This window comes from Apaloderma vittatum, unplaced genomic scaffold (assembly GCF_000703405.1).
Source record: "Apaloderma vittatum isolate BGI_N311 unplaced genomic scaffold, ASM70340v1 scaffold9864, whole genome shotgun sequence".
Lineage (NCBI taxonomy): Eukaryota > Metazoa > Chordata > Aves > Trogoniformes > Trogonidae > Apaloderma > Apaloderma vittatum.
In genome coordinates this window covers 35,188-62,288 of record NW_009713256.1, presented here as the reverse complement: position 1 = coordinate 62,288, position 27,101 = coordinate 35,188, and the positions used below count along the sequence as shown (strand labels likewise).

The 27,101-nt window shown below is 40.3% G+C and overlaps 1 protein-coding gene across 1 annotated transcript in view; it reads left to right on the top strand.

The window, feature by feature from the left end:
* The window catches only part of TMEM117 (transmembrane protein 117), a 126,584-nt gene that overhangs the window by 83,407 nt on the left and 16,076 nt on the right, over positions 1-27,101 (top strand). Inside the window, exon 3 of the mRNA XM_009868301.1 lies at positions 639-798. Within this exon, the coding sequence (XP_009866603.1) occupies positions 639-798 (160 nt within the window). The remainder of the gene's footprint in view (positions 1-638; positions 799-27,101) is intronic.

Below are 27,101 nucleotides of genomic sequence, written 5' to 3'. Positions count from 1 at the left end.
TGACTTCTCAGAAATACTATAAGGTGTGTTGAAAAGTTGTACAAAGAATGTCTTAGGAGACATAAAGCAAAATTTTTCTACAATTGCCAGAATTTTCTAAAGGCTAATTCAGTGCAGTGAAAATTTCTTTCATACAGATGTGTTTTTGTATAAAAATCAGACTTCACAGTTAGTGTCCTATAGCTCCTACAGCTGAGATAAGACTTTTCAAAGGTTCTAATGTCTTTGGTGTCTTAGAAATGTTCTCTTAAATTGTTCATTTGAATGTGACCTAGATCATAGTCTTTGGTACATCATTATAGTTTATTTCTTTCTTATTTTTTATTATTTATTTCTTAATTCATTTGCATCTTCAGTGAAAAAAATGAAATTAAGAAGAAGAGTGATACACTCCAGCCTAATTTTGCAACATGCTTAGTACTAGCTACTACATTTCTTTTTACTAAGGATATGGCTGACTGCATTCCTATTTTGAATTAAATGATTTGTTTGTACACTTAATTTTCTTCAATCTCTTTTCATCGGCAGAAAAGCACTGATGAAGCACTAGCTGACCATTAGAAGACAGATAAAATAGAATGATGCATCTTCATTACTATAGTATTCATTCTGAACTAATTTTTTTTTTCCCCTTGCAGGACAGTTCTGTTTACTCTGACCTCTGTAGTTGTGCTTGTCATCACTACTGACTGGATCAGCTGGGACAAGCTCAATCGTGGATTTCTGCCAAGTGATGAAGTCTCCAGAGCCTTCTTGGCTTCTTTCATCTTGGTGTTTGACCTTCTTATTGTCATGCAGGTACAATCTCCTAATGTTCCATTTAAACTGCTGAGGCTGCCTAGTCACTCTGTTTCCTCTAGAGCAAATGATGTTTAGCTAAGACAACATAAGGGTAAATAATTTTTTAGTCTGTAATCACTGTTAGCAGGGGCATTTTATAACACCATTCTCAGTGACTTTGCAAAAAGCCCACTTTATTGTGAAAACATTGCTAATTTCTCTTCTTGCATGACTTTCCAAATTAGAAGGTGGGGGTTTATTTGCAAAAATGGCATCAGAAAAAGAAATGGAAGCTAGTTGGTTTGTAAATTCAAAGCTTCTATTAGGAAGACAGAGGAAGTAGGCAAAACAAGAAATAAACATTTCCATATTTCAAGCACTTACAATATTAGATATGCACGCATTACAGAATTTTAATAGATCAAAATTACTGTTTGCTATTAACATTCCACTTTCAACTTGCACATGAAGATTTCTTTACACTGATGACAGGTCCTTGTACTATAGTGTCTTCTGCCAGCGAGGTTAACTGGGGAGATGATTCCCAGTACTCTGCCTGACATCTGCTCCTTTGAATCTAGCTGTTAAAAAAGGAATCTGGGTCACAATTACATGGCCAAAAACCTCCTTCTTGTGATGCCACGTTCTACCCTTTGCATTTGTCTGTGGTTTGAGCCTTGTGTGAATAACTTGCCCAGTGCTCTGTGAAAAATCAGGTCATTTGGGCTGGGGCAAGAAAAAGGAGCACTGAAGGCCTGAGTGACTTTTGTTATTAGTCCTAGACATCTTAGAGTGTTGAAGTGAAATTTAGCAAAGAATTTGAGAAGAACCAACGGGTGTTTTCTCTCCAATATATTATTAACTAACTGTGCTAGTAAAGACTGTTTCTGAGACCCTTAGTTCTATTTAATGAGATATCTATTGCCTGGTAATTATCATAGAGCTGACACTGTGGTGCCACTCAAAATCAATCACTACCATACTAGGACGTTAAAGACTACATAAAGTCCTGTAGTTCAGTTTTATTTTCCCATGTCCACCCCTGTTCAGTGCTCACTGTGGTTAGAACAAGGAGACTAAGAAAGGGAATGCTGTTTTTCTAGTAAAATTTCGGGTGCTTTCTTTTCTCTCCCTTTGCATTTTACATTTTGTTTGCTGATTCAAAAAGATTCAAGAGAAGGTATAAGAAAGGATTGTACTTCACAGGGCTCTAATGAAAGTGCACAATATATCAAGCTATACTGAATTTGATAGTATATGTAGGGTAGAAAAACGGAGTTGTCTTCATACAAAATAATTATTAAACCATCCTTTTGACTTTGAAAAATGACATTCCAAAACTTTGACCTTGGAGTTGCTCAATATAGGGAAGAATTTTATGTGAAACAGCCTGTCCTGAGTATTATTTCATATTTTTACAACACAAAGAAAGAGGCTCTTTTTAATTGCATTTTTGACTGATGTTTGTGTGATCGAGTTATTTATTTATTCAGAGTTATTTATTCAGACTGCGCAACTAAGTTGACATGTTTTATTTACAGTGTAGTTCTAGCCTCCTTGCATTGCTACCACAATAAAATCAAGTTGAGACAGCAAAGTATTAAATCACAAGCAAAGACCATCAGGATCATGATCCTTTGACTGTAGTATGCTTTAGAATTACGTGTCTTTAGAAGTTCTTTCTAAGAGTGTTGTCTGTTTTAGAGATTTTTTTCTAACCTAACGAACTTTAACCATAAACTAGTAAAATTAGAAAAAAAAACAAAACCAAAAATGCTTAGTATTAAGCAATTTCTATTTAAGGCTGAAGTTAACTGAGAGCACAGAGGAAGTCTTATCTAATTATTTGTTACAGGCATTTTCTGTCCTTCTAAATGCTAACATTAGTACTGCAGATGTGACTGTTTAGCAACAAGAGAAAATGGAGTGAGTTTGGAAATCCATTCTCAATGCTGTGAAAAATAATCACATAATTGTAAAGGTCGTTTCTGTCTTAGTATTATTGTAATTTAATATTTATGTAAGCCCTTTGTAGACGTGAGAAAGAAATAAAGGCCTGAGTGGTCGCTGCCCTGAAGAGACTACCCTTTTTCAATTAGAAATAAACCAGGCAGACCGTGTGAAAAGAACAAAGACAGCTAAACCTTATACAGACAATTAGATAGGAGCGACACTTAAGGGTGTGAGCACTTTTTATCTTTGATTTACATCCCGCAAAAAAAGTCTGGTTGCCTCACAGCCCCACACTCCTTCTAGTGTGCAAAGGCTCCTCCGGTCCAAGCAATTCACTGGATGTTTAGAGGACAGTTCAGGGGGACAAGCACGGATGAGAGACAGAGACAGTGCTGTTCAGCATCTTCGTTAGTGACTCGGACAACGGCATTGAGTGCACCCTCAGCAAGTTTGCCGACGACACCAAGACCAAGCTGTGTGGTGCCGTGGACTCACCTGAGGGAAGAGATGCCATCCAGAGGGACCTTGACAGGCTTGAGAAATGGGCCAGTGCAAACTGCATGAGCTTCAACAAGTCAAAATGCAAGGTCCTGCACTTGGGTTGAGCCAGTCCTAGGCACAAATACAAACTGGGCACAGAGTGGGTTGAGAGTAGCCCTGAAGAGAAGGATTTGGGGGTGTTGATAGATGAGAAGCTCAACGTGAGCCGGCAGTGCGCTCATGCAGCCCAGAAGGCCAACCGCATCCTGGGATGTATCAAGAGAAGCGTGGTCAGCAGGTCAAGAGAGGTGATTCTTCCCCTATACTCTGCTCTTATGAGAGTCCACTTCGAATATTACATCAAGTTCTGGTGTCCCCACCACAAGAGGGACGTGGATCTGTTGGGGCGTGTTCAGGAGAGCCTCAAAGATGATTCGGGGCTGGAGCACCTCTGCTACGAGGACAGGCTGCGGGACCAGGGATTGTTCAGCCTGGAGAAGACTGGGGAGGGACCTTATCACTGCCTTCCAGTACCTGAAAGGAACCTACAGGAAGGCTGGAGAGGGACTTAGAAGAGTGTCCAGCAATAGGCCAAGAGGAAATGGATTTAAATTGAAGGAGAATAAGTTCAGACTGGATCTTAGGAAGAAATTCTTCAGTACGAGAGTGGCAAGACTCTGCAATAGATTGCCCCAAGAGATTGTCAATGCCCCCTCCCTGGAGATGTTCAAGGCCAGGCTGGATGAGGCCTTGAGCAATCTGATCTAGTTAAAGGTATCCCTGCCCATGGCAGGGAGGTTGGATTAGATGATCTCTAAGGTCCCTTCCAGCCTAGGCCATTCTATGGTTCTATGACTTGTGACTGAAACGTAAATGTGAAGGTTAAGACCACAAAAATATTAAGACAGTCCAAGAAAATGGATCATGGAGAAGATTGCAGGGACTACAACAGGACCTCATGGAAAGTGAGTGTGGCTGGCTTCTGGCTCAGGCTGCTTTCCTACCTCTTTTGCCAACCTCTCTGTGACACTTCGCATCTGCCTTCTCTGGAGTGGTGAAAAAGGACCTGAATGCCTAGTTTCAATGGCTGCTGTGAATACATCTCCACATGATTTTAATCGCTGTATCCATATAGTCAATGGAGAGATCGAGGTATAGTTGGGGTGGTTGAAAACATCTACAGTAGGATGAGATGCAGCAGGCCCTAGAGGTGCACATTTCTCTCCACTGAGAATAAACAGATCCAGCAACATGAACTGAGAGGAACCATCCCTTAAGCTAGACCCATGAAAAGGGTTAGGAGGGTGACATGGCTTGAAACCAGAGTGGCAGCTCTGCAAGGATCCTGCTCAGCTGTTTGCACAGCTGGTGAAAAAACCACCAACAAAACGAAGTAGCATTTCTGTGGTAGTGTTTTATGGTGGAGAGATCTTCAGAATATCTCTGACTGTTGCAACCAGAGTGAGCTACACTTCTCCCGCTGCTGCCTGACCACAGTTTGAAAGGAATTTAGGTTTCACAGGGTCTAGGGCAACATATCAGAGAGAACACCCGCAGAGGCCTCTATTCCAGTCCAGCTTGTCGGGACATTTTATCCAATTGAAATGCAAACACTGATGTTTTTAAATATAGAGATTGCGTATGTTCTCCATGAAAAACAACAGATCAAATTCAGGCCAATGCAGGTGAGCATTAATTAATTTTAAAGAATATGTGCTTGCTTATAGTAAGAAAGTAAAAACCCTACAAGTTTGTTATTTATTACTACAGTATGGACGTGACGAAGTTAATCTTTTGCACAATGTGTTTAATTATGCCTGCCCTGATAATGGAGATGGCAAGATGCCAGCATATATATTTCTGGCACCCATAGCATTCACTGCTATACATGGCCATCATTCTATTTTTAACCTTAATTTCAGACTGAGTGCAAGACCATACATTTTAAAGCTGGGTACATAGTAAGGCTATTATTGTACAATCAAACTTTTTACTATTTTAATGAAAGAATTCGTATATTTAGTTCTCTTTCTCAGACATGCAATAGAAAAGCTGCTAATTAAAGAAGTAAATATGAAAAATTAAACTATAGTCCCGCATTTTGAATACCTCTGAGCAAGTAAGCAGTAACTCATGCATTAACCTATATACTGCTTTTTCTTCTTTTTTTTTTGGTGTTATGTTCTTAGTGACTTTACTAATGGGTAGAAGCCTGTGGTAGCTGGATTATTAAACCTCGTGTGTCCAAGAGAGATGAATTATTTCATATCTGTGGTGTCTTCTGTGAGCATTTACAGGTTTCTGCAGACTTCTGAAAGGCCATGAAGTATTTCAGTGTCACTGTGGAGTTATACGGTGTAGCTACCTTGCTGAGCACTTTCCAAGTCCCATGGTGTAAATTATTGCAACTCATCGCTTACTGCAAGTTTTCATCTGACAGTACAATCAGATACAATGTTTGAGTGCTTTAAAAGCTACCTGAAAATACTATTTGATTCCAAAAGGAGAATTTATTCTGCAATAAACTGAAGAAATTCTGAAGTGGCTGAGTGGAATAAACAGAAGCCAGGCAGCGCTTATGTCTAAGATTCTTTAAGAAAGCTCTTACAGGTGAATAACCAGCTACCAACATAATCCTATAAATATCAAGTGGGAATACTCTTGTAAATAAGGATAATATAGTTTTGTCCTTTTAGGTAACTCGAAAGAAATTATAATTAACAATATTTCTTATGACTAATGCTGAATGTCTGCTTATGGAGGTATTAGGACATCAGCAGATGGATTTTTCTAAATAATAACCATTGTTCAAATCTATTTATCATAATTTTTTTATGTAAATTGCTTTAACATGTAACTGCAGATCACTGCTTGCTATTGCAGTTGAAAACTCATTTGATATGTGGCCTGTTACTTTGTTTGTTTGCTGTTGTTTTCTGCAGAATGTCTTCTATCTTCGGTGGAGTTTTAATAAGAGAAATAGGAGGCTAACAGATTGAAGAATATCTGTATTTAGGGTCTACTGTGTTTTTTCTTCTAGTTCTTTGTATTTCCCTAAAAAAAAAAAAATCTGTAATTTAGTTACTTTGTAGTGTTACTTATGTTTTGTATATGTCATATTTAAAAAGTAACACAGGAAATTTATCAGCAAAATGGAACAGGATCATGTTAACAAATACATAAAGCAGGGATAGTTCCATTTATTTTAAGTTTTACACCGATGGAGAGGCTGTTTTGACTAAAATCTAGTACGATGTGAAAGCACATTAAAAAACATCAGGTGCATAGAAAAATATATAATTTGCTTGAATAGTTAAAGCAGAAATACAATCTTGTCCACACTAAGTGGATAAAGACTTGATTTTTAGAGAGGAATTTTTTTTAGATCTATATAACTCTGCAAAAGCAATTTGATTGTCACTTTTAACTGAATTTACACACAGTAATTTGATATAATTAATGTATAAATGTATACACGTATAAAAACAAGATGAGAATCCTGATTTACGTTTGAAGCAGAATACATAGGTATAGTAGTTTTGCTTTGAAACAGATAAGCAAGAAATTATTCTGTGTTCATAGACAGAGCAGAATATACAAAATAATTTGTCATTCCTGTCAGAGTAGATCCTCTCAGTTGTACATTTGATTCGAGTCATATGTAAATTTTTTTATATCCTAACAAGCAACAGTAAAACATACCAATGTATAGTTTGTTCCTGAGGAGGTTACCAAACTCTGAATGAAAACATCATTCTAAAAACCTCACATTCATCACAACAACTTCTGAGGAAGAGGCACTTGAATGTCAGGATACTCTCCAGCCTACCTTTTGCTGGGTTTTGCCATGTTTGAAAACACAATAATAAAACGCAAGTCAAAACCCATTAGAAGCACCTGTGATAGTGAAGTTAGCAAACAACTTTTGCATCATCTCTGACATTCAGGATGTCTATATATGAGGGATTACTGTGGGTTTTTATTCATGTCCTATTTGCCCTTTCAAGTAGGGAACGTAGCCATAAGGGCAGGCAACCAGTGATGGGTTTTTCAGAGGACTCAGGATCGATGGGAATTCACCCTTAATAAGACTGAAGGCAGATTCAGCTCCATTATTGGTGTCCCCAGTCATTCCTCTATGGCAAAGTTTTACAGGGAAGAGCCGTATACCCTGGACTACTTTTTTCAGATGTTATGTGGAGTGTTTCATTGCACTCAGAGTACATTGCTCTTCACTGCCCAATTTTAGACATGCCTGTCAACCAGCATTACAAAAACGGGTAAGCATTTTGAACACATGCTTGTACTCAGCTAATTGTGCGATGTTTGCCGAAGAACCCTACTGTGAGGGTTGGCACTGCGATGCTGTACCTCCCGTGGCCTCCAGATCTCTGAAGGAGAGAGGGACAAGTTCGACTGAGGTGACTTTGGAGAAACCTTTCCGTAGGAAGTAATAGATTTGCCTTCCTACAAAGTGTCTCATGTAGGAAAGGCTTTCCTCTCTTCTTTCGTCCTTCTATGGATTGTGGAAATGTTTCTTATTAGCACTGATGTAAAGCGTTCAAAATAATCCTGAAAAATAAGTGAATCAGAAGGACTAAGGGGGAACAACTCCTGAAGCTTCGCTTTATTTGTACTTACTATGAATTCAAGTGACAGACCTGAGTAGATTTCTAAACACCATTTAACTAACAAAATTACAATGTTTCCCATGCCATTATTGGCACCATGGCATTTCTTTCTTATGGGTCAGATGCAGGTCTTTCTTGCCTAGATAGAACTGTTCCTTTTCTTGAATTTGCCTCCACAGCTGCTACTCATGGATTTTTGTCTGCATTGAGTTTCTTGGTCCTGAAGTGCCTGATTTTATTTCTCTGAGAGTCACTGATTTGAGGCATATTAACTTTTCCTCCTCTCTACTTTGAACACAGAACAGAAGCTCTCTTCAGCTCCGCTTTGATCCATCCCATCAGACATGTTTTCTTTTAGCTTTCCTACACCTTCTGTCTGTGACTAGTGCCAAGGGAGTGGGTTATTTCCTGGCTACCTTGTGCTGAGAGGAGCAAGTGATTGTGGTCCCAGAAATGGCCCGTTTGACATTTCAGGAGCAAGCAGCTAGAAACGGAGTGAAATCTCCCTGGAGTGAAATATTCCATGGAGTGAAATCTCCCTGTCCCTCTCCAGGCAGGGAATTGAGGCTCTGAGGAACCAGTGTGTGTTCCCTCCACACCTCCTTCATGTTGCTGGTTTTTGTGAGCAAGGTAAAGCAAAATAATACATTTCAAACACCTTCTGTGTTTGATGGAAGTGTATGCAGTGTTCATGTAAAAGGGCTGATGGGGGGGAAGTACAGCATTGTTATGTGTAATTAAAACTCAGAAGTTTCTGCTGAAATATTTTCAAGATCCAGCAAAATCCCGTTGGAAAATCCCTTAAACATTCCTTTGCCACCTTGCCAGAACCTACTGTGAAGTACAGTTTATTTCTTCAACTCTTTCAGTTACTTTGGGACTAAGAAAGTGATAAGCAAAATCATTTTCCCCTGAGAAAAGGTGGGTGTATCTTCTCCCATATTGCACATTATATACACTACCTTTTTAATGAGCTGTCTGGTTTATATTGCAGTGTTTTCATTCTGTGCTTGTCTAGTTTGATAACTGGCACCGTCATTTTATGCTGTGGATTTTGTCAAACGAGACATGTGAGGTACAGTGTTTTTAAGTACATTTCATCCTTTACACTAGTTGTGGATGGTTAAATCTTACTTGGATGCAATATATTTGTCTCAGGCATTGTGGATTCAAATCCAGGGTTTGCTTCAGCTGCTGTGACTTGGTGTGTTGTGCTGACCTGAATCCTATTGTACCAATTTATACTGGCTGAGGGCTGGGCCCTTTTTTTAGCTCTGTGACTCAGTTCCTCATTTGCTGAAAACGAACAACTGCAGTTCTCTCCTTTCACTACTTGTCTGATTGTCTGCTTAGCCCCTAAGGTGTTCAGAGAAGGATGCTGTCTGACTTGGTACAGCTTCTAGCATAATCAGGCACCAGTCCCAGCTGGAGCCTCTTGGCTCTGAGATGACTACACACAAAATGAATTAGCTGAAAAAGCTTCTCATTTGTCACAGTCATTCCCTTTTACCCTGACAATGGGTATGTGCCATACATGTGACACTGAGGCCCTTCTTTTGCAGTGCAGGTATTTGCTTGACATAATGAAGCAGATCTCCAAAAGCAGACCTGAATTTTCACGCCCTGAAACTGCCATACCCAGCCCAAATGCACAAAACCCGTGGAATTCAAGGGACAAGAAAAGCTGGAAATTGTTTGCAGGTGTTTCATAGGACTATTTTCATCTTTAGTTGCAAGGAGAATCTTTTCACTTATTCTACTATCAGTGTGTGATAGGCTTTGTTGTTATGGGATGTATAAATGTTGCATTGCTTAAGATTATGTTGCAGTGATGTATGTTGATACAACAGTAACTGTGACATTCAGATATTTTCAACTCTCCATAGCAATGCTCTGGAATATATTATTCAATTACAGCAGTCTGCTTTGCAGTGAGCATTGTTGCACAGGTTTTTATCTAAAAATGAAAAATCTGAGATGAGATTGAACTGGCTCAGCTGTTTTCTAAGTGATGGAATTGCATGCCTTTTGTAAATGAAACCATGTGAGTTAAAATATGAAAGATAAACGTCAGTTTGCAATCACTAGATAGAGCGTTGCCTTAAGACGAATTTTACACCTATCCTTATCTTACATTTACCTACATGGGGTACTGAATTTACAGGATGTAGTGACAGATCGTACCTGGGCATACAGATCCACCTAGCAACAATACCTTAGTTCAAGTAAGAGGAAGGATCAAAACCAGCTTGGTTGCTCTTAATCAGACCTTATAGGGGTACAGAAGGAAGAATATGCCTGATATTGTTGGTCTAACTGCATTATTTCTGCAAAGGTGATTGAACAACAGTTGTTTATACTTCCTTGGAAAGTTTGAAGCCTATTATATGAGACATTAACAAAAATACATTCTTACTTTTATTGCCTTTGAATTCTTCTAACATGCTATGCTGTAAAGCTGCTGCTTTTCTTTGTATAACAAAAGGGACGTGTGTAGTTAATCACCAGGTGCCTTGAGATACTGAATACATTAGATATATTTGCATCTGCTAGATTCAGACTTTACTGAACCCGTCAATAAGTAATTTATTCTCATATGTAGAGAGGAGGGGAAGTATTCTCTAGTGCTTTTAGTGATATGAAAATATAGTTGCAATAGTTTTTGATTTTGAACTAACTTTTCTCAGCTATATTGTGTTTGCCATTACGTCCCTACTGGTCATAGATCTTGTGTATGTGGGGACTGAAATCAACCAGGCTTATAGTCTCATAAAGATCAGAAGCTAAAAAGTTTCTCTTTACTGGAATCTGACCGTGTTTTCCTGCCCACCCTCTAATGCTCATTAGGTAGAGGAGACTCCCCAGCATCACATCCCCAGCCAGATGTGATGGATAGATTGGGTACCAGCATTGTGTGACATTTGTGTTTCCCACTGGAGGAGCAAAGCAACTGAATCAACATGCCTACAGAGTCTCCCAAATAGTCTCAGTAGTGCACTGCCGCTGACTTTGGGCTGTACTGTCTCGGCTGGTCCCCAAATAATTAACCTCTTCTGTATCTCTTCCTAGTACCTAGCTGGTATTTGCAATACGATTTTTCATTATGGTTCCTTAGAGCCCTGGATGAGCCAACAGGTGCTGTAGTGCATTAACATGTTGTCTCTGCTGTTGAAATGGCGTGAACAGAGACAAAACTCTGATGTTAATTAAACTGGGAAAGAGGTATATTTTTCACCTCCCTCCCCCAACACGTGCTTGATTGCTACAGTAGCCAGTAATGCTGAACTTGTTTTGATAACTCTGATGCCAGAATGACAAAGCCTCAGGTGGTGGTGGTGGAACCCCGCTCACGGGATGAAGTACTCATGTGGCTTTAGTGACCCAGACATGGAAGAGCTACTTTTCTGCTGAAGCCAGCTAAATTTGACTTGCAAGCTTCAAGAAGCTTGTATTCTGTCCTGGCCAACTCCATTTCCATCTCTTCTTCGAGAAGTGTAGAAACCTGTGGAGCACTGTGCTTCTCAGTGCATTTATGGCTTGTACCCCTGCCAGCATTAATTATATGATACAGTAACCCAGAAGACTGAACTGCTGCTCTTCTGGCTGGTCCTGGTCATTTTGGACTGTGATTTTATTTCATCTTTCAAGAGAGATGTTGTAGCTCTTTCGTAGCAAACTAGCTTCGATTTTAGTATCAATCAGTTCTCAGTGAGCTCTGCTATGATGTTGTTTCACCCGTAAGGTACCATGCGAGGAATTAAATAATGGAAATCTGTGGCTAGCTAATCCATTTTATTGTCTGTAGATGAAAATGAGAAAACAGTGTGTATCTCTTTCTAATGCACCTCGCTATGAATTTAAGGATATAATCCTATAATTCTTGGATGGCTCTTTGCTTTTAGTTTCTCTCAGGTGGTCTTTGGACTTGACTATATACAATATGCAGCACACCTTAGATTTATAATGAAATTTCATTACACTTCAGAACTGTGTGCCCACATTGGTAGAAACAAACAATCTTCAACAGCAGCAGTGATTTCATGTACAGCACATGATCTCTTTAGGAGTAGGTGGCAGACAAGAAGTGATTAAGTGATCTACTTTGTCAGGCAGGTGGAGTTAGAGGAAGCCAAAGGGGCTGTTGCCTGATCTTGAGTCTGCAAGTCTGCTTTTCAGTTGCCCTGATTCAACCTAGTTTCTTCAGACTGTGTCAGAGAAGGCTGCTCAGACTGTCCACACTGTGCCCTGTGGGGTTTCTGAAGGCAACCTGCTTGGAGCTGCCCTGGCCGCCTGTGTCTGCTGCATCGCATCCGTGAGCTGCAGCATATTCCTTTGGCTGTGAGTTGGTTCTCTTGTCCTGACCTTAAGTTACGGAGCAACAGCTTCATATTCTGAATGAATATTAAATACCCTTGGGGATGTTTCTGGCATCTGGGCCAAACAATTACTGCCCTAATCTAAATTACACAAACTCTTACTATTCCTCAAGGTCAGGCTGCGAAGATTTGCATATCTGGACAAAGAGTTCCAAATACAGAGGATGAGAGAAAGAAAAGTGTCACACAAACTAGGCTAATCTCTGAAGTGAGCAGATCACAGAATAAGAGAGTGGTAGAGGTTGGAAGGGACCTCTGAAGATAATCTAGCCCAACACTCCTGCCAGAGCAGGATCACCTAAGGTAAATCTCACAAGAACACATCCAGTCAGGTTTTGAAAGTCTCCAGAGACTGAGACTCCACAACCTCTCTGGGCAGCTTTTTCCAGTGCAGCGTTACCCTCACAGTAAACAAGTGCTTCCTTATGTTTAGGTTGAACCTTCTGTTTTCCACTTTGTGACCACTGCCCCTTGTCCTGTCACTGGACACCACTGGGAAGAGTCTAGCTCCATCCTCCTGACACCTACCCTTTAGATGTTTATAAGCATTGATGAGGTCACCCCTCAGCCTCCTCTTCTCCAAATTAAACAGTCCCAGCTCTCTCTGACTTTCCTATTATGGTAGATGACCTCTAGTCATCTTAGTGGCCCTGTACTGGACTGTCTCCAGTAGTTCTCTGTCCTTCTTGAACTGGGGAGCCCAGAACTGGCCGCAGTACTCCAGATGGGGCCTCACCAGGGCAGAGCAGAGGGAGAGGATTACCTCCCTTGACCTGCTGGCCACACTCTTCTTAATGCATCCTAGGATGCCATTGGCCTTCTTGGCCGCAAGGGCTCATTGTTGGCTCATGGTCAGCCTGTTGTCCACCAGGATTCCCAGGTCCTTTTCCCCAGAGCTGCTCTCCAACAGATCAACTCCCAACCTGTACTGATACATGGGATTGTTATTCCCCAGATGCAGTACTTCACACTGGCACTTACTGAATTTCGTTAGGTTTTTTCCCCACTCAGCTCTCCAGCATGTCATAGAATCATAGAATCATTAAAGCTGGAAAAGACCTCTAAGATGATCAAGTCCAACCATCAACTCAATACTACCATGACTACTAAACTACGTCTGGAAGTGCCAGATCCAGAGAGGTGGTTGAGTTGCCATCCCTGGAGGTGTTTAAGAGATGGATAGATGTTGTACTGAGGCAGATGGTTTAGTGGTGTTGATAGGGCTAGAACAAAGGTTGAACTCAATTATCTTGAAGGTCTCTTCCAGCTGAAGTTGTTCTATGATTCTATGATTCTATGATCTACACATTTTTTTAATACCTCTGGGGATGGCAACTCCACCACTTCCCTGGGCAACCTGTTCCAATGCCTCACTACTCTTTCAGTAAAGAAATTTTTCGTAATATCCAATCTAAACCTCCTCTGGCACAATTTGAGCCAATTTCCTCTCGTCCTATTGCTAGTAACTTGGAAGAAGACACCAAGGTCACGCTGGATGGCAGCACAGCCTCATGGCATGTCAGCCACTCCTCTCCTCAGTTTTCTATCACCAGCAAACTTGCTGAGGCTGCACTCTGCCGCTTTATCCAGGTCATTGGTTACTATATTGAATAGGGCTGGACCCAGTACCAACCCCTGGGGGATACCACTAGCCACAGGCCTCCTACTAGACACTGCCCCACTGACCACAAGATGACTTCAGCAACGCAAATAGAGGTACTCACAGAAAATTGTGTTAAAATGAGATAACACTACTGAGGCTGCAGACTCATGCATTCAGGAGTTATGAGATGGCAGAATTAAGGTCACTGGTATAAACTTTTCACCCCTCCTATGTGTAAGTGTCATGATACAATCTTTAATTATCTATTCACATCCCATTTTTCCATGGGATCTCTGTCTCACTTGCTGCACTGGATGAATAGTATTCATGTAATGAGGAGCCATTCAATATTTTGGTTTACCCTTTCTATGGCCTCAGGTCTTACTTACTGCACACTATTGAAACCTCAATATGAAGATGAAATCATTCATTTCCTTGTGGGCTTTTTTTGTGACACTCATCACTGTATTTCCTAAGGACTTTTCAAGCGTTAATGTGTTTATCTTCATGATAGCCTTCACAATAGGAGTATTATTGTCCATTATTGTCCACATTTTATACTGAGGCACAAAGAAATTAAAGTCAAAGGGTCCCTAATTTGAGACATCTAAGGACATTATTATAAAAATTTGTATTATTACCCATCTTTTCGCTAAGTGATTACCTAACTAAGTGAGGAGGGTCTAGCATATTATTTCATTAGGAGCAGACAGAGCCACATATTTACTGGATGTCATCTTATCTATTATTATTTTTTTCTTTCCCTTGCAGAATTCAAAAGGTTGTAAAAGCAGTCTCTTTTCTTGCTTTGAGTGATGGCTATAACTGTGCCACACATTTAGCCCCATACAAAAGACTGGTTACTTTTTATGCTGATCTTACAGGAGTACGGGGCAGTTCTGCCTAGGTAGTGCTAGACTACCTGTATGCACTGCAGGACTCTTGCTATCCCTACTGATATTTTGCCAGCCTTTCTTATTCTCTCCAGTGGTGATATATTCGCATCCAGCTCTCATTGATTTTACTACCAGCCATGGGCACTTGTCACTTGAACAAATCTAAGCTTCGGTGGGATGTGGAGGTAATCACATAGAGAGAAAAAAAAAAAAGGCAAAAAGTTTGGGTTTAGAAATTCACTTAGTATCTCACAGACATGTCATGGCAGTATTGACCAAATTAAATTCCTCCTGGCAGCAGTGACCCCCGTAACAAGAGGTAAATGTTTTCACATCTGTTATTGTCTCTTGCATTTACACCTTTCTTCTCACACACCCTCCAGCTTGTGCAGCAGATGCAGAGTGCAGGAAAAACTACAGGTCTCTCTGTCACTATGTATTCCCACTTCACAATCACAGCTTAGATCCTCTTTAATGAAAAGGGGTCATGTCCTCTGAAAAAAAGTGTGTGATCACGTAACTAAGCAAGGATTGTACCATGCATGCACACACAGTGCAGATAACCTTAGCCTTACATCTCCTAGTTTATGAGTACTTCACCACTGAAATCTTCAGGAAGTTGCCTTAATGCAGGACTTTCTGTGTGCATTTATCCTTTAGTTTTTACAGAAAGATAGCAACCTCAAAATCAAAAGCCTGCCGTATGAATCCAATGTGTACTGGAACTGTTAGCTCCCCTGCATGAATGTTTACCACGTGAGCTACCTGCTAACAGCAGTGTGTGTTTTTTTCTTTCAATGAACCACTTCAGATGGAAGAGGAGACATGTGCTTTGCCTCTGGGCTTCACATCTGCTTGTTAACAGCAGAGGGTGGTGATAATTGGAGTCATGGTGCCCAGTCTAAGCTCCAGAGCCAAAGAGGCATTGCCACTTCACCAAACCTGGCTTTTGCCTTACTGTCACTTCCAAACTCTCTCTCTGCCCCCATCCTGGGTCCACCTTGTCCCTAGTTCTGTGACATATCCTGTTACTTTGATCCAATTCCAAATTTTCAGTCTTCAAGTCTCTCATTTCTAGTCTCAGCATCCAGTGAATCCTAATCATCCACCCTGAGCCTGCTGTCCACATCAAAAGCTCTCCTTTTCTCCCTTCCCTTTCTCCCCAGGTCAGTCCCTTTTCCTCAACTAGCCAGTCCCAACCTCCTGCTACCATCCCCATCATCCTTTCTAACCCTCCACCCTCTTGCCTCGGTTCAAGTCTCTCTCCTCCTCTTGCTCCTTCTGTGTAGCCTGTCGATTTTCCTATCAAACCTTTCTCTCTCTGCTCTTGTTCCCCTTCACAGCATGGCCCAGATACAATCTGCACACAGATACTCCAAGCTTTCTGCCTAGCCTCTTAGAGAGGGCCAGTGGGAAGGGAGGAGGACAGGGCCCAGGCCACTGTGTCCCTGCTTAGACTCAGACCCAGAGGCGGGAGCCCTCCTGCCCTGTCTCCCCCAAGCTCCAGGTGCCTGGTTTCATCTGTACTGATCCCAGAGTACTTGGGATCAGCTCTTGCAGGAAAACTCACTCTCCATCCCTCAGCCACTGCGTGGGGCCAGCTCTGACCCTGTTTGAGATCAAGTGAGAGTCCTGCCAGCAGCAGTGATGGGGGTGGGAGGCAAAGGGGGGATGGAGGATGCTCCATCTCGCTTCTGAGAGGGGCAGTTTCATAGTCTGATGAGCTCTAGGAGCTGAGACACAATTTGCCATGCCAAGGGATCCACAGTTTGTGAAGATAGTTGTTTCTGAAACTTTTGCTAAATTCTTGAAGGTATGAAAATTGCAGACTTTTCAAAGGTACCTTAAACTATTCCAGTTTGGGGCAGATATTTACAGGGAAGCAAAAGTCACATCTCTGGCACATAGTTATTCCCTTGCTAAACTGCATGTCTCTACTTCAAAGCATGAGGCATTTCTACAAAGCAAAGCAGCTTCTTTTCTCTCTGGTCTCACTCTCGAAAGTGTTTGAATGGTGCTAGTTGAAAATGTCAAACCCCTGAAACAAAAAAAAAAAAGAAAAATAAAAAAGCCGGAGGCAGACACCTGGCATGGGCTGTGTTCAACCCAAGCAGTTAAATTTGGAAAAGTTATAAGCAAATGAAGTCAGTGTATTATACACAGGCACACTAGAACGCAGCAGTAAGCAGCAGTGCTGTGATTTCTGCCTCTTCTATACGGCACCTGCCACAGTGGTTACTCAGTGACCTTGTGGTATAGGTTGTATGAATTCCTCTAGTGCCAGTTCAATAGCAAAATAAACACCTAAAAGGCTCTCTTCTCATAGTGCAGTTTGTTGCATTTCTTACGCACTTATATAACTATACCTGAGGGCTGCGAAGGGTGAAAATCGTCAGGGTTTCCCACACAGAGTTTTCTTCATCTGTCACTCTGGGGCCCAGAAGTAAGAACAGCCTCTGCCCCCTTCACCTTCTCAATTTCTGATGGACAGAAGTGAGGCTCTTCCCAGCTCTATAGGACTGCGCTCCTGCAGCCTGGCTCTGTTTTCAGCCTTCATTCAGACAGTGGCTCCAGCTTGACACAACTGTATTAAATTGCAGTCAAAATGCCTGATTCATACTGGTGATGCTCAGAGTTTCAGCAGAGTTGTTAGATAGCCACTTCCTTGTAGTCATTTCTCAACCTCATTTTAATATTAATTTTTTGCTTTTCCTTTGCATAGTGCTTGTAATTATAAGCATCTTTGAACACTGAAAAAATCAGAAAATTAAAGTTTTCATTCCTCATGGAGTTTCTGAATCACAATAATCAATGAAAGCCCTTGGTGTTGTTTTCGGGAAAGTAGAATGTTGTTATTAGTGACAACTAAGTAGTGAGACTTGAATGACTCTTCATCAAGGAAACTGTTCAGTGGGGCTTTGTAGGTTTTTCATTAACATAAGGCTTTCTGTGTATTTAGTAAGGATTAATAGAAACCAAATAAGTCTTTAGAATTAGGTGTGAGACAGGATGTACTGTAACAATGGGTGTTTATCAAGAAGGAAATAGTACTGATTGCTTCTTCAGCTTTGGGTGCTACAACTTAAACGAGAGAGACACAAGTGATACTATCCTTGTAATTTGACTCAACATTTAAAGCCAGAAGTTTGGCAGCTGACTACAGGAAAACTCAGAAAAGTTGGGAAATGCAGATAAAATGAGAGAGGGAAATGTCCTGAATATTTTAGGAAGGAGTTAATTCCTACCATCTCATGAACTTGTTATTTTGATTTTTTTATGAAAGGTTTGGTCATTCTAAGTAATTGTTAAAGAATAGTCAATACTTTGATCAATTTTTATATTAATCAAGATTACAAGTACATAGGGAAATGCTATAAAGAGCTTTGTGTCCTTAAGCCTCATGAAGCTCCCATGCTGTGTTACTGTAGGAGCTTCTAATCTTCTACAATGCTCATCTGGGCCATAATTTTTTAAAAAATCTCTTCTGGTCAGTTTTTCTTCTAGTTCACATCAGGGGAGTCTGTCTTTTGTGAGTATCTGTGATTTGCAGTGTAAAGACTATGAGATGGAGCTCTCAGATCTTTTCAGTATCTGCAAAGTCTAGCAGGCTGTTTGCCAAAGTACATTAGCAAATGTTATTTTATTAATAACTCAGATTTTGAATTTTTGCTTGTAGAAGCCAATGAAATTACTTCTAGGCCAGATCAGAAGATTTGGCTAACCTCTGCTGTCAGGCAGCTGGTGCAGGCCAATAGGCCAGTAGTCTTTAATTTCTAAATGGCACATTGCTGCAATGATAACCTGTGGTGTGGTTCTAAATTGCTTTTCTGCGTTATACCTCTGCACCTCTGATTATAGATTCTTTGAAATTTCAAGCTATAATCCAATTTGCTCATATTTCCTTCATACTTGCATGCTTTGCAGCCATGATTCGTACATGCAAACTGGATCAACCTCAGTCAGAATGTACAAAGTCTAAGGAGACATGAAAGCAGTAGTCTCTGTTTTCTTTTAAAAACAATGCAGAAAGCATATTGCTCTCTGGGCTCTGAGTGGATTTATGTATTTAACAGCAGAAAGGCCCAACCAATATAGTCATCGTGTTGTAGGTAGCACTACTACAGACAAGCACACCCCTAAATACATTTTGTAGTGCATTTCTCATATACCTAAACTGCTACACTTAAGTGTGTGGGTTTTATCTGTTCATTATTTTGGTAAATGTAGATTGCCCAGGACCCTCAGATGTATAATTATATGTTTGAATGAGCACAGCAACTTCACTAGGAGACATTTGTTCCATAGACATGCTAGGAGAATTATAATTGATGCCTTTTTTATCACTGAGTGAAAAAAGATAAAACTGCTGCTATAAACTGCAAGTTGTAATGAATTATGTAAAATATATAATTCGCATAATGACTGTCCCTTTATAAATGTTCATATTAAGTAACCATATCATTTGGGATAATTCCTCCTTGAGGAATGCTGTGAAAGAACAGCTCATTCATTATCTTGACTTGGTGAATTGCTCTGAAACAACTCCTCTGATGAGAAAATTGATTTAGCATTTCTTTAAACAATTGAAAATAATGCTTGAATTCTATATTTTCCTGTCCAGAAAGTTTCTGTAACTGTCTGCATTATATGTCTTTGACTAGTTAAACTAGAACTACTCTCGAAACACATGCATCTACCTCTCCTCTACATGCAGACCCTTGCTTTAGAACCCCACATGGTCTATTAATCACACTGAGAGAATAATCACTCAGCCACTGTAATGTAGCTCCCCTGATTCATTGATGCCAGTAGTTAAAAGTTTTGGAGTCATACTTGGAAGTTTGGAAGCCACACATTTATCTCCAGGCAGCGTTTTGCATCTGCGTACTGCCCTCCTAACAGCGTCTCTGAGAGCAGGCACCATGTCATTTCCTGAAAATTTGTCGGGGAAGTTCTTAAAATTAAAAAAAAAAAAAGAGCTACTGAATTAAGTCTACTGCTTGTAGATGTTAAGAAGAAAGTTACGGAAGAAAATACAATATGGGGGAAAACACGTAAGTACTATTGTTAGTGACAAAGATTACAGAGATGTAAGGTTATGTGGGTAGGTACAAGAAAGCCAAATTTCTGAAACAACAAACAGACAGCGGAAGAGACCATCTTCCCCTCAAAAAAGAGGAGATCATGGGGCGGTTACAATCGACCCCAAAGAAAACTCTCTGTAGAAGGAAATGAGCAAGTTGTCTTTTTGGAAGTAGCATTGGCAGTGAGGGGGAAAAGGGATTTCCTGCAGATCAGAAGTAAAGACTGAATAGGAGGGTTCCATGAGGGCATCCTTCAGAAGGGTCCGTTAGTTTGGATAAGCCTCTGCCAAGTGTTACACATTTGATTTCTTATCTACACTGAATTTCCAAACCTCTTAAGGTTGTCTACCCTGTCTCCTCTGTCTTTTTTTTTAAATTAGAATTCAGCCTTTCCTTGTGCTCAGCCTAGTTGCTATATTTAGATTCAGATCTCGCTAGGAGAACACTTTAATTCATTGCACACCACCAGCCTCTGATTTTGTCTTTGAGACTCAAAAAGACACCTTAACAACATTCTCTCTGCTCCCAAGGATTTTGATGGGAGCAGTTTTGAAATTCAAACCAAACTGTTGTGTTTGTCAAGACCAGGGTGAGTTTGTGCAATTAGAACTTGGTTTGCTGTGTTTTTTGACAAGCTCTCCCAGGAGGTTTCTAAACATTGAAAACCTTTTAGGATGAAGTTCATGTTTTCTGCATGCGCTTGGCAAAGGCAGATATATTGCTCTGGTATAAAAAGCTGAAATTGCAGTTTTCCTCTCTCATGGCTTTTGCATTTGGGTCAGAGAGGAGGCTGTAGAAAAGACTTATCTTGCCTAATTTTTATTCACCTTGGAAACTGTATTTTTGGGTTTATGGTTTTGTTCATTCTTTAAAGCATGTAATTTATGTATGCATAACATACAGAAAGTGCTGGCAGCATTTCCCCAGGGGATAAGAAAATGAATGGATTTTTGGAGAGGGGAGGGCAGATGGGAAAGGGAGAGCTTAAGTAAATAATTTCTGCAACTATTAAGTGGCATACGCTCTCTGTAATATAAGGATATTTCATGTCACTGAACTGCAGTGAATGACTAATGTAATGCGGTGATCTATATGGAAGGTAGAGTATAATAATACAAGCGGCACACTAGTTTTATGTAGCCTCTTGTTATTACTGAAAATAATAAAACTAGTAGACCTGTACTTATGCAGTGAGACTATTACTTTCTTATTTTTCTCAAAATCCCTTTAGTCAAATGGTGTACAATAGAACGAAATAGGGGTATTTAGTGACAAAGATCTTACACGGCTTCTCAGTAAGTGGAATTTCCTATAATTTTGCTTCTGTGTGCTGATGAAGTTGAGTATGTTTGGTGTCTGATTAAGTAAATTGTTCTGTAATTAAAGGATATCTTCTTTTAGAAATTGGGAAACTATGGAATGGAATGGAATGGAATGGAATGGAATGGAATGGAATAGAATGGAATAGAATAGAATAGAATAGAATAGAATAGAATAGAATAGAATAGAATAGAATAGAATAGAATAGAATAGAATAGAATGGAATAATGCTGTTAGAATTTAATACACATCAAACACAGTGCATGTCACTTTGAGGTCTTGATCTGGTGCTGAGCTCTGTATTCACCAGAAATTGTCTGAGTTGAGTCTGATATGAGAACCTCTCATTTTATCTTTCACAGTCTTGTGTGTTAAACTGAGGGGGAGTACATTTCAGTTCACAACCCTTTTTCCTTATCCAGATCATTGGTGAAGACCCAGTTGTTGTTCAGCATCTCAGCCTCTGAGGGGACACTATAAGGCAGAAAACCCTCTGGTCTTCTGAGCCGTCAAGGACTCTGAGCTGGCAGTTTTCCTTCTCTGGTCAAACCCAGTTTCCTGGTTGCATTGTTACTGAATTTGCTAGTCTGTGTCTCATGCACTGAACTGAGCCTGTATTTCACATCAGCACAGTTAAGAAGGCTCTTTCCTTTTGTTTTCACGGATTTGTACTTTCCAGTCCATTTCTATCAGAAGAGTGGGCCATTCCATTCAAATTCTGTTGAAATACATAATGCTTCGTACTGAATTTTAATTTCAAGGGGTGAAGGGAGATGCTTCAATTTGATGAGGATGCAGCTCACCAGAGCAGCTCAGTGGGCGTTCTGCTGTTTAGCTTCCTGACCTGGTGAGGGAGTCAAGAGAAGCTGTCTCATATAATTATTAAAATTATTATGATCCACAGAAAAAAGTAGGTAGATCATGACAAACACAGAAACGATATTCAGAGGGGATTAGACCAGCCATCGTTGCCAGTTAGGGCTTGTGTATTCTGAAGAACTTCAGTGTGAGAAAGGACACCTGCTTTGTAGCATGTATTGGCAAGCTCTGAGTGGCTCATTAGGCTTCTAGAGTGGAACTTTACTGAAAAATCCCGAGTGTGGTTCAGCTTGAAGCTCAGTACCCCTAAATGTAGATGGCTGCAAAGGAGCTAGCTGTATGCTATTTCCCATGCTGGTGATTGGCAATCTAGTCCACACAACAAATGTTAGAGGCTGATTTGGCAGCATGTGTAATGCGGATAAGAATGGGCAAAATAAATGCCCGTATAACATATATCCATTTTCACTCGTGTTCTAAATTGTTGGTGACAGTTTGAAAATATGTTCTAGAGATAGCGATAGGCGAGCAAAGTTGATTTTATTTTACATGCATGCCTCTTAAGCTTTATGTGCTTCCTTACATCCTCCTTTGCCACCCAGATGTGTTTACATAATGGCTATGCAAACATAATGTATGCATTTCCCACTGCCACCCCAACTGATACCGAACAAGCTGCTGTTAGTTGTGGAACAGATGTGCCTAATGGCCACACCACAGCTTTTTAAGATAAAACTGGAGGCTGAGGGGGAGGGTGGAGGAGGAGTTCAGAAATGGGATATGTTGCCCTCAGGAAATGAAGGCAACTCATTCGCAAGTGCAATATGCTGCCGCTGCTAATCTTATTAGCAGGCTAAAACTCAGGACACAGAACATTATTTTAATTTTATCTAAAAAAACAAGAGAGGGAGCTGGGAAGACTGAATCTATTCCATATTACTGTTGTTCCTGAAACAAAATCTTAAGTGCAGATAGTCATATTTTGCGAAATCAACCTCACTTCTTTTAACATTCACATACAGTTTTTCTTTTCTTTTCTTTCCTTATATATTAAAATTCATATATTAATTAGCATAAATTATGAGAAGGAAAATAATTTTAGAAAAGAGTTATTACTCATTTTTTAAAGGAAAGGGAATTTGCACTGACTTGTTTGCAAATCCGACATTTAAATTTGGAACACATTGCTCCCCGAATTCCATATGCATTCAGTGTTTTTACTTTCTGTCATCCTCTTAAGCTCTATTAATTTTCTCAGTATCAGTCAAGTGCAGCATATAATCCTGTTTTTTTCTTCAACAGAAAATTAATATTACTTTTTCACCACCTTAATCACAGCAAGTTGATCCCTGCACAAGCACATGTTTAATTTACAGTTACAGCTAGACCAAAACAAGCTGGATGAAAGTTTCAAACAGATCATTGGTCCAACCCTGCCACTTGCCCTTAATACCAAAGGGCAAGTTTATAGTTTTGTTTGCAGCTGGCTCAAAATTTTCTCAGAACAGATTATGGTAAAACTCTTCAGAATACATATGATGTGAAGCAATTTTGTCCAGAGCAGAATGGCTCAGTCATCCATTTGTAACAGTGTGGCAGCTGATTTACTTTCCATCTACAGTGAGCAACATATAGTAATCCCCTTGCTCCAGATACTCTTTATTTCTATAACATCACTTTTTATTATGTTACAAAGCTCCTAGCAAGGAAGATATCTGCTCAGATATTTTACTGCAAATATCTCTTCTTGGGTTTAGGCAACTCTGAAAACCACTATTGAGACTTCTATATCAGGCAACAAGGAAATTCATGTGTATGGGTATTTGGAAAGAGAAAAGGACAATATAGTTTTTAATGCAGCTGAAATTAGCTGGTGACGGTTGCCTTAATGCAAAGTGACCTCAGAACTCTTAAGTGGAGCTTACAGTTCTCAAATAGTTACAAATGGCATTAACAGTCTATATAAATCCTGAAATGCTCCAGATTCCATATGACTGTTCAGCTGCCATGTGGATCTATTTTCCACAGTGCAACGGTATGTGCATTAGAGTGCATGTGCTCATATTGTTGGAGATGATTACATAGCAATGTATTTAAAGTTTAGTTTGATTCTCCACATCATAGTCAGATATTTGGTCTTGTAGGGTATCAAAAATATTGACTGCTCTGTCATAAATGATTTCCCATGACAGCAAACTGTAGTCTCAGTAAATCTGTAAATATAAGTATTGCATATTAGTGAATGTTCGTTTCTCTTATTCACCACAGAAATGGCTTTCAAAAAGTGTATCGCTGAGGTGGTTAAAAAAAACATTAGACTGAATTGCTGATGGTTCAAGGACGTTTCATGTAGGGAACAAGACAGGAGCTGATTTCTTTGTCTCTTACAGGTAAATGATATTGTAACATTACCACTTTATTTAACAGCTTATCAGACTCAAGAATTAACTTGAAAAGCTCACACTGTTTTTTTCCCATCCAGATGAATTACCTGGTAGATATTTAGCTCAACCAAGGTCAGACATAAGTGAGATGATAAAGCAGGAATAAAAGTTTACAAAAATTGGAGAAACTCAGGGACAAAACAGAACATGTACTTCTGAACAGCTTTCTTTTTAATTAGCATTTTCAGCAGTTGTGAATAGCTAATCAACAGGTAAGAGTGAGTTACAATGAAGAGGAACCTTACAATGTCACTGAGATATACGAGGCTTCATGTTTGCCTGATGGAAAAACAGGCAGACTAAGCTGTGCTTAGTGATGTCGGCTGCACTTCTGATATGGATAAAGTTGTTTCACTTTGTTTCTCTTTGGACCTCATGAGTAGCTAAAATGTAAAGGGTAGCTGTAAGAAACGGTGCTTTCCCTCTAGTGGGAAATGGTGATTGCTGTTGTTGGTGGTCACTGCACATCTTAAGATGTGACACCTTGTAGTGTCCTTCCTTCACAGAATCAGAATCACAGGATTGTTGAGGCTTGAACGACCTCTGAGATCAAATCCAGTCTATGACCCAACCCCACCACATCGTCTAGACCACGGCACTAAGTGCCACATCCAGCCTCTCCTTGAACATCTCCAGAGACCATGACTCTCCCACTTCCCTCAGCAGTGCTTGATCACCCTCTCCATGAGGAAGTGCTTCCTGAGATCCAACCTAAACCTCCCCTGATGCAGTTTCAGGCTGTGCCCTCTCGTCCTGTCACTGGTTGCCCAGGAGAAGACCCTCACCCCCACCTGACTACAACCTCCCTTCAGGTAGTTGTAGAGAGTGATAAGGTCCCCCCTGAGTCTCCTCTTCTCCAGACACTCCTTGTACACTGGCTTGTTTCAAACAAGGTTTTTTCCTTCCATAACAGAAGGAATAAATAACCATTAATTCTTCACACTACTAGCAATATCTGTCCTACTGAGGAACTAGCAGTGATCATTAAGGACTGTTGCAGTATTGTGCTAGATGATGTTCAAAGACAACCAAAATACAACTCCTGTCCTAGAGCACTCCATTGCTGAAGAGAAGCCAAGAGTTATGGCTGATGAGACAGATGGGTACCAGCAATAGTGGTTTGACTGGTCAGATTGACAGGTAATCCAAAATTGAGAGATAATGCATTACATCCTCATGTTTTCTCATAGCAAAGAGGAATTATAGAGGAGAATGAGAAAGGAGGAAGCACTGCAGCAGATAGGGAACTACACAGGGGAAAGTTTCTTTAAATAGAGAAAAGATTCATAGCCTGAATTTATAAACTGAAGGAGCAGATGTTGTATAGGAAGTCTGTACCTAGGGTAGAGAAAGATCTGAAAGGATTTCGGTATGAAGGGAAGTGGCCTATATTTTATTTGATCAAAGAACAGAGTAATGTGGTCAAAGAAACAGACTAGGAGAATGGACTTTGCAGCAGAGGTTTTGTATTGGTGGGGAACAGCCGCACTTGTGAAGGCCAGAGGGAAAGTTGCTGATGTAACTAAACAGCAGATGATGAGAGCCTCCATAAAAGTTTTAGCTGTGGGGTTTGGTAGGAATTGTCGTACATGTAATATGTTATGTAGAACTGATCTGTGATATCAAGGCACTACCAGATTGTGAGAAGTGAACAGAAGATGATACCCAAGCTATAGTCATAGGGGAGAGAGAGGGAGTACCACCTATAGCAAATCAGGCACCTGCCAGGCAGTATAGGCATGGATACGGCTCTTTCACTGAAGTGCAAGCATATCTTATTTTAGGTGATTACTTTGAGCTTTCTGTGGAAGAGCTAAATGCCAACTCGGACATTTCAGTAATAACATTTCACTGTTTTGAGGACATGTACATAACGCAGTTTTGTCTAGGCTCAAGATGCATTAGTGTGTAATTTCAAAGTGCCGAAACCCAGGGCTTATTTGGGAACTGGATGGCCTGGGAATGGTTGCCTTTAAATAAGGAGAAATGGAAAATAGACTAAAGGACTCTGTAACGCTTTTTTTATTGGCAAGGATCATTCAAGGCCAAACACACACATAAAAAGAGGCTGTATTGCTGCTTTAACTCTCAAGGAGGGAGCTATTACTGTTGTATTATCATTTTCTCAAATAAGGGAGAATATGTGCAAGACCCACAGTGATGGTTCTAGAGGAAGGCCAGGAGCTTGAAGAAGGTAAGCAAAGACTGAGGAGGAGAAGAGCACAGAGATAATGGAGAACAATAGCAAGGTTGTGGATAAGTTCATGCCTTACATCTCTGTATAGTGAGGGATAGCCTTTTTGTACCCGTGTCTGGTCCTGGAAGCTGTCTTCAGTTTTCTGTCTCAGCAGGTTGGATCTCAGCTGAAGAAGTTACTCCATTGTTACAGTGGATTTTCCATACTTTGAATTCTGTAAATCAAGACTAAGAGATAAAAGGTGCAGTTGTGTCTCCAATTAAGGAATTTATGCCACAGTTTCTGGTGGGGTTTTGTGATTGTTATTGCCAATAACAATGCAAGGAGATAAAGCCAAAGCAGATGAGCAGATCAAATAAAACTTGAATTGAAAACTATGGAATTGAAATTGTGAATTGTGGAATTGAAAACTATGATTCGGCCCCCATGTGTTGCCTGATGTAGTTGAGAGGTACCCCTGCCCACGACAGGGAGGTTGGAGTAAAATGATCTCTAAGGTCCCTTCCAGCCTAGGCCAT